At 38.4% G+C, this 12,529-nt stretch overlaps 1 protein-coding gene across 1 annotated transcript in view; it reads right to left on the bottom strand.

The window, feature by feature from the left end:
- Positions 1-12,529, bottom strand: part of LOC150099398 (SWI/SNF-related matrix-associated actin-dependent regulator of chromatin subfamily A containing DEAD/H box 1B-like) — a 406,425-nt gene that overhangs the window by 13,609 nt on the left and 380,287 nt on the right. Inside the window, exon 17 of the mRNA XM_090404492.1 lies at positions 8,971-9,153. Coding sequence (XP_090260618.1) covers positions 8,971-9,153 — 183 coding nt within the window. The remainder of the gene's footprint in view (positions 1-8,970; positions 9,154-12,529) is intronic.

Here is a 12,529-nt window from a genome sequence, read left to right as displayed (position 1 = left end):
CCAGTGGGGGAGAAGGAGGGTGCAACTTCTGTATGAGGCTGGCTAATTCACCTTCAGATGAAAAGCCTTGATAAAGGTTCTTTGTGTCTTAGACAGAATTTGAATTCAGGTCTTTCTAACCAAAGGGGCATTGTCAAAATTGACTGAGCCAAGGAAGCATATACAGGGTGGTTCAAAATTCCACATACAAACTTTGAGGGGAGGTAGAGAACATCAAAATCAACCATATTCACATAGGAAAGCATGACTCGAAACACCACTGAAAGGTACTAACAGGGACACAAAGATACAGAAATAACAGAAGGCAGTAAGTAGTGTAAAAAACTTTATTAGGTATAACTGAACAGTTCAATAGTAGTTGGATACATAATATGGTTTCACATCAGGTGCTCAAAGTTACGACCATTAGCAGTGATGCATGCCTGATACCAACAACACATCGATAGCTGTACGTTTTAGAAAATACCTGGAGTTTCCCAGATATTAGCAGCTGCAATGGAGATTCTTGCCACGAGGTCCATGTCAGAGACAACAGGTGTTTCATACACCATGGCTTTAAGGGTCTCCCACAGAAAGAAATCAATGCTTGATAAGTCAGTTGAGCGTGGGGGTCATGCGACGGGTCCACCATGTCCAATCCATCGAGCCCCAAAGGAACTGTTCCAAATACTGACACACAGAAATGCCTAAATGGGTTGGAGCCCCGTTGTGTTGGAACCACATCTGCCGAAGCACAGTCATTGGAACATTGTTCAGTAAATCTGGCAGAACTTCTTCCAGAAAGGTCCGATACTTCTGGGAGTCCAGTCGGGGTGGTAACAGGTAGTGGCCGATTAAACAGTCAGCGACGATACCTGCCCATACATTAATGGCGAGGCGTTATTGTGCAGCATGTGATTGCACAACATGTGGGTTCTCATGGGCCCACATATGAGCATTGTGGTGATTGAAGACCCCTTCGCAGGTAAATGAAGCTTCATCCATGAACAAAACACAAGTTGGAAAATCCTAGTCTACGGCGCTTTTCTGCAGAAACCACTGCACGAATTACACACATCAAGGATAATCTTCGGCCATCAGTAACTGGACCCGTTTCAGACGAAATGGATGCAAGGACTCAAGAGTGCAAAATGCGTAATACACTGGAAATGAGATACTCCTATAACAGAGGCAACAGCACGTGTGCTTGTCTCTGGATTATTGTTGATCGCATGCAACACCTCCTCTTCCGTGGTGGGATTTCACGTCGATCATGGCCGCCCATGCCTGCAATCCCTGAATGATCCATAGTCACACAAATTCTGATGCAAATGCGCAAACATTTGGAGATGCAGTACACATCTGTTTGGTATCTTTCGCGATACATTCATACAACGGCTCGTCCATTACCATCAGCTAACCTGTAAATGAGGTGCATGTCTGCCATCCCAGCGTTCATAAAATGATGCATGTTCTTCGTACGATGTCGAAAGCTTGAATGACGAAGCCCCAATTGTTCACCTGAAGCGCTGGTGAATGGAACTGTTAATGGAAGTCTCAAAATTGAAGCATACCCATCACGCACGGTATGGAATAAGAAATGAACTTGAATTTATGCAAAAACAAAAAATATTTGTGGGTAAAAATTATCACTTTGTAATGAAGCCAAGAGATAGGAAATTTCATAAGCACTAGGTGGTGTGAAGGAGCAATACAGTAGTTGAATAAAAGCATTAAACCAACAAAGATAAGATGTGAAACAGAAGTAAAAATATAAACAATTGTTCCGACTGATTATTGTATGTGTACTATATATTAAAAAATGACAGTGAACGATATCAAATGCAACTTTACAGAAATGGAAAACATGAAGAATATCATCACTTTTCAGATTTGGTTTTATGTATGTTACAGAGCTTACTTTTGCAAAAGTCCATAAAAAAAAAAAAAAAACAGCAATGGTAGACAATGGAAATCAGCTTTTCACTAAAATGCATTTACCTAAATTAATATCACTTAATGTGAACATGTTTATTTCATAGTGAATTAAATATACAGTCTATATCAGGGGTTGCCAAACTTCTTTGACCGTCGATCCCCTTCAAGAGTTTCTTGATGTTTTATCGACTCCCCTCTATTTTACTATTATGTAATTATAATAGGACAAGCGAAAAAGATGCTTGTGTGAGTTTTTAGATTGTTTATTTCATAATTCCAGTGCTTATTGTATGTATAATATAGTATATAGTATTATATTACTACTACTATTACTACCACTAGTAATATCACTGGTGATATTAATATACTGGTATTAATATCACTGGTATTACTACCAGCCCTTCTGAATTCTTCAACATAGAAAAGTTTAATTCGTGAATGAATAATGATTGAATTATAACATGTATGTTGATGAATTTTAGAACACTAATGCTCACTTGTATGTCAATGGCAAAAATGAGACTGAGATTGCATACGTGTAAGTATAAGTAAATAAGCAATCATGCACGTGTTGCCATCTCGTTCCCGCCGAGCCGGGAACCACAGACATCCGTTTATTGGTAAATACATCATTTTGGCCTACTTGATTGGCCTCCGTAACTATTGTAACCATAATCACCCGGTCTTATTCATGTCACTGTTCCTACGATTCACTCTTAATTGCGTTGTCATTCAGGATGGAGGTAATCCAAGTTAACCGAATTAAATATTACCCGTACAATGATGTCTTATCGACCACTTTGGCAACCACTGGTCTACACCATAAAATCAAAAATAACCTGAAAATTTCATCAGTCAGTGAACTTTATAATTAGTCACCTGCAATTAGAAAGAAGAAAGGAGAACACCACAAATAATGAACAGCTATCTGGGATTATCAGCTTCCTAATTGACAAGCTGACTTGTTCACACTAGTGCCAAGCATATCATCTCCTCTTTAGACTGATTAATGTAAGTTATATGTTCTTCACCTGTGTTCCCAGGACCCGGACCTTAGGAGTGGAGATTCCAGGGTTGGAAGACCCCAGAGTTCTAACCAAAGTTTTAAAGGAGACCGTAGGAGCGCAGAATATCTTCTCTTTCACCACCTATGGAGGGGGTAGATTTCTGTTCGTTGTGAACGTGACATCGAGAGATAAGCTACTAGAGGGCTTCCAAGTCCAAGGGAAGCACGTGACCCCTACCATGGTGGGGTCCCAAGTGCACCAACTAAAAATCAGCTGCTTTCCCATGGAGTACATCGAAACCGGAGATGACGTGCTCATCCAATAAGTCTGCGATGTGGCTCGGTCGAACATCTGGGAAGTGACTGCCCCCAAGCCAAGTGTTTCAACTGTGTCGGGCACATCTCCAACCAGTGCCCACACCCCTGCCGACAGTGCTCCAGCACAGAGCACAAAATTACATCGTGTCCTCTGTGCACATTCGCAGAGAGGGCAGGGATGCCGATGAATTTCTGATATTACCCACCACCAGCGGGGAGAAAATATTTACACAAACAGTGCTGGGTAAAATCAAGAAGCAACCTGCTACAACACCAGCAGAAGAAACTGTTTCTCCCCCCCAGCAACAACCTCAGCTGAGGAAGCAGTCTCCTCCTTGGCCATTTCTACTATTCCACTACCACCAACGGAAGTAGAACAACACACAGCCAAGGGTAGCACAGAAGAAGCCATGGATAGCAGTACACCAGCGATCTCCCCCTCAACAACAGAGAAAGCTTCTTCTGGTAACGCTTCAGAGATCTTCCCTGCAGTAGTCAGCCCCCCCTGCAGAAGAGAAGAACACGGAAGAGGGGGAACAACATCTTCCACCCCCCTCCCCAAAGACCTCCCTAAGTAAAGAAAAGAGGCGGCTTCTCCAAAACTGGAGAAAAAACATCATAGAAGTCGCCCCAAGGGAGGTTTGAACTCAATGTCATCAGAGCCCGAGGAGGTGGAAACCTCCTCCTCTCGTAGGGAAAGTATAAATTCTAAAATTCCAAAACTCACCGGCTCCCAGTTCAATTTGTATGAATATAAAATTAAAGACGATGAAATCGTTAGCTTCAAGATCGCAAACACCCAGCACAAGTTCGAGGTTCTCTTGAAATTGTGTACAAGACTGGAAGCCGGCCTGCAGGATGCGGGATATTCTACCTCCCCCCCCCCCCCACAGATTGACGATCTCACCAAATATGTCAAAAGACTATGCATCAAAGACTTAGCCGGGTTTAATTACTTAAAACATCGTAATGCCATCACCCTCCTCCTGTGTTGCCTCTCTCAACATCAGAGGGCTCCGTTCACCACCGAAACAAGAGGAGGTGTGGAAGCTCATGCTAGCCCATAACATCTGGCTCTTGTTCCTGCAAGAAACACACTTCTTTCATTACAAAGATATGCAGAAACTGAGCCATAAGTACCCCGTACTATCATATTGGAGCGTCGGCACAAGTAACAGCGCCAGGGTCAGGGTACTTACGTTAGCCCCCCTCCTCGGAGCCTTCCATAACATCCAGAGAGACACAGAAGGGAGAGTAATTGCAGTCGACTGGAAGTACTGGGGCTGTATCACTAGATACATTAACATCTACGCCCCGGCAAATGCAACATCAAGACCAGCATTCTTCCAGTCGCTCCATACTTATCTATACGGTGCCCATCAAGTCATCTTGATTGGGGACCAACTGCGTGGCAGACCCGGCCTATGATAAAGTAGGGGGTAATCCATACTCAGGTACAGTTGGCTACAGGGAATTGGAAATTCACTTCAGGAACCTCCAATTGACAGACAACTGGAGGGCTCACAATCCCTACTGTCGGGATTATATTTGGACAGGCCAAGGCATCGGATCGACCACCTCTATTTGTCACCTTCCCTTGTCTCCATAGCCGAGACAATAAGGCATGTTCCAATTAATTATTCCATCTCGGACCACAAATTAGTCATGCTCAGTTATCATCCATTAGAAGCTGTAGATGTTGATTCGGGCCCCTGGAAATTACTATCTGACTTCCCGTCCCTGTTCTCGGCCAAGCTTAACCAACTGTGCTCCACCTGAAGCACCACTGGCTGGGACGCCTGGGCATGACTAAAACTTACCATCAAACACAGCATGATAAAATGCAGCCAGGAATGTGCCTTCCTCAGAAGAGCTCGGCTCCATGACCTCTACAAGGAGAGGAGCTGGTTCGTGGCCAGCCAACGCCAAGGCTTTCCATGTCACAATGCCATCCGTGACATTAATCTCGACATTGAAATGGAGAGACAGAAGCAGGTGGAAGAAAAGGACATTAAGATCCACCTCCACTTGCAAGAGAGGCAATCGGCCGCATTCTATAACAAGCGTTACGTCAACTTCCGGCAGGAGCGAACCATTACCACCATCATGGAAGGCGGGTGTATTCATTCAACAGTCGAGCGTTCAACACTCCTTTTTCTTTAACATCTTGGAGAAAGTCGGGTTCAGCAGTGGACTCCTTAACATCATCAGAGGAGGCTACAACAACAGCTCCACTCATCTCCTCATTAAAGGACACCTATCTGACCCCATTACAATCCAGAAAGGGGTCAAACAAGAGTGTCCCCTTAGTCTGCTGCTCTTTGCACTAGCCCTTGAACTGTTCCTACAGGCTGTCAACAGCTCTCGTGACGTTAGAGGGATTCCACTCCCTCTCACCACGGATGATTCCAAGGTAATTGCTTACAGGGATGACGTGGTGGGCACCCTCAGGGACACCGACTCCATACTAAACTTTTATAATATCCTAGACAAGTTCAAAGTGTCAGGTTGACATGGAACCCTGACAAAACTAAGATCAAGACATATGAAGTCTGGGACCTGAACAACAACATCCCTGCAGGTCTCGTCCCTACTGCTGATCCCCTCACCATCTTGGAGGTCCCGTTTGCTGAACAGCCCATGCTCAACACTGAATATCTCGTCAACAACACCGTCGAGAAGCTCAAGGACTGGAAAAATGGACAGCTGTCACTCTACTCCAGGGCCTCTGTCATCAAGACCATCGTATGCTCTGTGCTTCAGCATGTCCTGAACATTACGAACATCAGCGAGGATCAGGAAATCCAGCTTTACAGGAAGCCCCTGAAGTTCTTCTGGGGCAATCTAAGCCAGGAAGTTGACATCAAGATCCTTCAACTTCCGGAGAACCTTGGGGGGGGGGGGGTGTTGCCCTCCCCTCCCTTTAACATCAGATACCTAAGCAATATCGCTTTCCATCTAAACAGGATACTGCAGACTAAACATACCTGCAGCTATCCTGTGCAGATCCCAAAAAAAGGGGAAGCTTGGGTTTCAAGCTTCCCCTTTTTGGGATCCAAGTCCACCAGGGTCCCAAGGCGGACATTGTTCCAGAAGATGACAACAAACTGTGTCAGCTTATGCAACAACTCCACTCGTTGGGATCCGGAACAGTTATACTTGGTACGAACATTTCTTTACCATCCTTCGTACCGATGTCCCGGATCTGGGGGTCAATAAAAGGTATATACTAAGAAGCTAAAGAATTTGTTAAGAAACACTCCTAACTTCTGTGAAGAGCTTCCTTGAGGAAATAATCCAGTTAGTTACCAAATTATGATGAATGTGGTCTCAAATGGTAAGAGAAAATTTGTTCCTTCCTTTTGATATTATCATGACTGGGAAAATGTGCCATGAATTAGTATAAGGACTCTAGAAAAAAAAGGGGGGACCTCAAGGTTTAGTTTTGTTCCATGTGAACGTGTCTAAATTCAAAACAAAATAAAACAGGAAAAGAAATTTGTCAGAATTCAGATTCATGCAACGTTTTGCTACTTAGATAGTAGCTTTTCAAGGTAACAGACAAATTTTAAGAAATTAAAATTATACTACCATTTGTCTGCTTTTATTTCTCATTGTTAAAATTGATGACATCTGAGGTTTGCTGACTCCTTATACTGTGCAAAATGAAGGTTTGATTTTTATTAGGATTCTATATAACAAGATAACCTCACTTGATTTGAAATAGCATGCTAAGAAATTTTCTTCTAAGTAAACAAATGTAGTGTAGATGGTAGATTCTGTAGTGTTGTAACATACAGTGGCCTCCCGAGATGAGTCCTCAGATTCCATGAAGATGTTGTATAACAATAATAATAAGGCGTTGTAGCCATAGAAAAAGTTCCTAGAATGACTGGTAAACATGCAGACACACTGAATTTCTCTTCTGATTAGACAATGTTATGTGAATTCCCATCTATGAAAGACTGAAGGCTTATTGTACATTAATACCAAGGGCTATTGGTAAGATAATCTGGAAATCCTGTTCCGGCAAACATGGAACTTTTTCAAGTTGCTGCAAGGCTCCAATAAAGCAAGGTGGCCCCATGCAAGTGATAAAATTCATCTCTGAGCTATTTTGCTAAGTATTCTCTATTATGGAATTCACACAAACTTTACAGGCCATACATATTGAAATTTTTTTTTTTTCACTTGGTTGTATTATAAATTAAAGATGCCGAGAAATTATATTCTTGGTTTAATCCTTTATCCAAGTGCAAGCAAACAATGTTTGCATGTGAAGTATCTTCACAACTGGGCTACTTGTATATAGAGGCCAATGACTTCACATCAATTACCTTAGTATCCCATAATGCAAAGCACACACTGTTTCAGATGTGTGAGGGAGGGGGATCTGGAAAGTTCTGATAAACCCCTAGAACAAAAAATTATTACAATTTGATGAAACATGGGGGTTAAAGGGTTTTAAGATATGTTCTTTCTTGTGGTTATATCAATTGCTTTAATATCAATTTTTGTTCCAGGTGTTTATCAGAATGTTGCAGACCCCCCTCATATAATGTTATGCATTATTGGAAGAGCCACTACCCAGACCAGTTTCAAACCTTTATTGGTCTCATCAGTAGGAGGCAGACCCAGAAGAGATACCAAGGTTGAGGTAATGCATAAGTCATATATTTCCCATATACAAGTAGTCAAAAGGTGCCACACCTTATTATTAAAATACTCTGGATTAGAAACAGATGAAAGTTTTTGTGAACTTATCAGTCGTGAAGATACTTCATGTGCAAATATTGTTTGCCTACACCTGGATAAAAGATTAAACCAAAAATATAAGTCTTGTATCTTTAATTTATAGGCCTTACATAAACTAGCTTTCTGGTTTATGTAAGGCCTATAAATGAAAGGTATAGAAGATGCTAAGTTTTGGGATTATTTGTAAATTACTTTAGCCCTCAGTTCTGACTGAACACTACTAAAGGCATTTAAGGTTAGCTAATATAACAAATAATAATAATTATTATTATTATTCCAACCCCATGGAGTCAGACTCATCTAGAAAGTCCTTTTGTCATACACACACACAGCTCATTATACCATGGCTTAACACACTCAAATTCTCTAAAGACGCCACCCTTTCAGACAAGGCATTCCAATTATTTGCACCTCTGCATGCAAAAAACCTGCTTCTCACTCCCGTGCTCACACCCTCCTTATACAGCTTCCAGGGATGACCTCTGGTTCTCCCCTGATTTCCCACCATTTTCTGTAAAACCTCTTCAACATTGATCCTATAACAACCCCTTACTAACTTGTAGGGCTCTAACATGTACATGGCAATTAATTAAAATAATACCTGTTTCAGTAAACTTGAATGTTTCCTCAATGCTAAACAAATGACTGCAGTGAACATTTAAAGGTTACTGTTAATGGGCTGGAGGGGGGTAATAAATACAACTGTTAACTACTTCATTATAGCATGGCTGTACAACAGTTTTCTATGGAGCAACACATGAATATTTTTGAAATTTGCACGAGGAAAAAAAAAACTTTAAAATGTTGTGCTAAATAAGTCAAAAAAGCATCTCGCATTGAAAAGGGTCGGAAAAAAGCTAACATTAGGACATGGGGAAGTTGATACTGAAAATAATATATTATGTAAATAAACACACAGTACTCTCTCTCTCTCTCACACACACACATATGTGCAAACATATATTCAAACATACTTTGTTTGTCCAACTCGATGGCATCTATCTTCAGCTTGCTTGTCATTATAAGGATTAAAATCTATGTCATGCAATATAACAATATTTGCAGCAGTGAGATTAATTCCTAGCCCACCTGCTCTAGTTGACAATAAGAAAAGAAAAATTTCTGGATCTTCATTATACTGATCAATCAATAACTGCCTGTAACAAAAATAACACTGTCAATTCATTGAACACATTCATAAATACAGACATAGAATTTACTGTTATTACCATATTTAGGTCAGTATGTGAATATGGATCTAATGAAAGCTGTTGCCAATAAATGCAATAAATACAAGCACATTTAAATATGAAGTAGAAAAGTACATATGCATTTCTTACTAAATATAATTTTGTTTTTGTTCATTTCTCAAGTATTACCTTCTCTCATATGATTTGTAAGATAATTCAATATATTTTCATATAACTTATTAATTTTTATGCAACAACATTACAACTGCACTGTTTCGAAATGCCACACATTAAATAGCTAATAATCCATTTTTTATTAAAATATATATAAACAAGAATAGAATATCTATTTCATAAATTGTCATCCAGGTTATCACACAATCTAGTGCAAATGCCAGAGTAAGCTTAATATAAGAAAAATGACTATCTAGAGAGCCAACAATTACAACACATTTTGTTAGGTGCTTTTGTAACAATGCATAAGCACCTATTTTTGTTATGCACATTCATTCATTTATAACTGCTCTGATTGGAGACATTTTTGATATATTTCAACCTTCATTAAAATTTGTGACCCTACCCAAAATTTGTTTTAAATCAAACCATTTTAAACACCTAAATTAAACAAAAATGATTTAAATACAAAATTATAAGTCATTTGAAATAATTAAGCAGAGCTATACATGAGATAAGCAAAAAAAACAGCTTCAATTGCTGATTTTTTTTTCAATGGGGCATCATGAATGAATGATGCTACTGTAGAAATGTTATTTTGTTGTTTATTGATCTAATAAAAAATAAATAAATCTTCTAATGCTGCATAAGCAGGTGACACTAGTTTAGACCTGACTTTTAGAAACAAACAAGTGGCTATCCTCCATTGCACATCTGCCCAATGCTTCCTAATTGTAATATGGATATTACAGTTACCATGAAATCAATAACTAGAACTGAACTTATAAATCTTTCTTTGGCTTGCATAAAACAAAGAAGAGGCCATGCAAGCACTTTTTTGTTTCTTATTTAACTGAAGACTATATTTATTTATTAAATTAGTGTGACACAGTTATATAGCAATCATATAATCTCATATATAAACTGAAGACAATAGAAACTTTAGGGAATAAGTTTACAAGAGAAATGGAAAGGTGCTAGTTTTAAGTTATTGGTAACTCTGAACAATGCTTTTAGATCTTGCTAATAATCAAATGATTATTTACTTTCCACAGACAGACAGGTCCTTCAAATAAGCAGAAATAACTGATACCAATAAAACAGAAGTGATCTAACATTTATGGAACTATACAAACCCAGTTAGACAGCCAAAGCAATCTTGCTCTGGTTGAGGTATATGCAATTGTGTTAATATATTCAGATGAAAAATCTCAAATTTTATCAAAATCTGGCTAATCAGAATGGCTCTATTATATGAATAAGAAATAATGAACAAACAATATGTTGCCACTGTATTCCATGCACTTAAAAAATCCAACAACAACAAAAATATAATGATTCAATTACAACAATTTTCTGAAGTAGGAAAAAAAAAAATAATGGCAGGGTTCTGTAAAGCTCTGTTCTATCACCCACCCCTTTTAAGAAAAAGATATAGAAGACTATATCTTTCTTCTATCTGTTCTTGGGACTATTCTAATATCAAGCCTCTTGTATAAGCACTACAGCTATTGTCTCTTTGGCATCCGAAAAATTAGGATTACTCTTTTGCTCAAGGTGTTACTTAACCCCCCCCGACAGGTATACCGTTATACAAATCACAAATCCACCCGACCACTGAATACTGCTCTCACATTTGGGGTAGTGCTTCTAAGAGCTCCTTAAAAATACTTAACTCAATACAAGAGAGCAATCAGGTCGATTAATGACCCATTTCTTACCAATTTAACCTCTCATTTGCACATCACAAAGGCATTTTGTTTCTGCTTCATGAATCTTCTATAAATACTTATACTTCCATGATAATTGTTCATCTGAACTATCATGAACAATTCCTCTACTTTCTCTCTCTACTAAATCCATTGAGACATGTGCAGCAGCAGCAGTTACCCAACATTCCATTCACAGTTCAACTCCAAACTCACAGAACAATGTTTCTTCCTCTTTCATTTTTTATACTGCTGTCTTTCTGGAACACACTACCATTTTATATGTTTCCTAAGAAATACATAAGTAGATCTTTAAATGAAATAAAATAAATTTCTTCTTTCTCAACTATACCCATCTGTGAGATTAATGTCCTACAGGTTGAACAATCAACAGCTCATGTATGGGAAAAAAGCCAACCAACAGCTGAAAAACAAGACAAATACTGAAAAAACAAACTGTATTTCTTATTATGCATCTACTGTTAAAAGATACTGTTGAAAGATTTTGAGAAGTGGATAAGTATATCAATGTTCTACTCAGAAAAGGTTACATATGCCGAACTACAATGCAGCAAAGAAAGAAATTATGATTGACCAAGAAGAATACTAGGATCAGTCTCACAGTATCAGTTGTTAGATTGGAAGGATATCAGCAGGGCATGGTGTAGAATATTTGTTATTTAGCAATATCAGATTATCTTACTTTTTTTCAAAAACAAATTTAGTGATGGCCAATTCAGAATAAATAAATAAAAGGACAGGATAAGTTTTCATTTTATTATATATATGTAAACGTTTCACTAGATGTCGAATGAAAATGCATGATTTTTGTAATTAGAAATTTCATTTATTAATGTTTTGTATATATAGTTACGGCCTGTTGTAAACTGTTTAACTGAGATATTCATTAGTATCAAGCAAGTAAAAAAGACTCACATCAAACTTAGTTTTTATTTATGTAACTTAAAAAAAAACTTGATAGAAAAAAAAATACTGAACTTTCAGACAAGGATTTCACGCTAGTAAAAAAAAAAATAAACTGTAGCCTTATTCACAACAAGTATTGATTTTGTTTTTGTCTCACTGTCTACACAAAGTTTTTTAATTCCAAAGAGGAAGTTGATATAGTGAGAAAGAAAAACAGAACAGCTGATTTTTTAACGATACTTGTGACATAATGATTAGAAATATATACACGTTAGCACAAGAATAATGTTTAATTCCAAATATTTGGTCTGAATATTACAGACCATCTTCAGTAGCTACATAGGAATAGTTTAAAAAAAAAAAAAAGAAAAAAAAAGTGGAATACAAACAATTGATCATTCATACATAGAGCGCGCCGCGTGATGTCATATTGCTAAGTATTAGAAGAGTAAACATTTAAAAAAAAAAAAAACATAATTAAAGATATTAATTCAGAAATTCATATAATGATCTTAAATAACATTATACTGATA

This window comes from Typopeltis vanoorti, chromosome 14 (genome assembly GCF_054136105.1).
Source record: "Typopeltis vanoorti isolate ZY-2024b chromosome 14, IOZ_Tvanoo_1.0, whole genome shotgun sequence".
In the NCBI taxonomy this organism is placed as follows: Eukaryota; Metazoa; Arthropoda; class Arachnida; order Uropygi; family Thelyphonidae; genus Typopeltis; species Typopeltis vanoorti.
The sequence above is the reverse complement of the archived record's forward strand: the minus strand, read 5'-3'. Positions and strand labels throughout refer to the sequence as shown.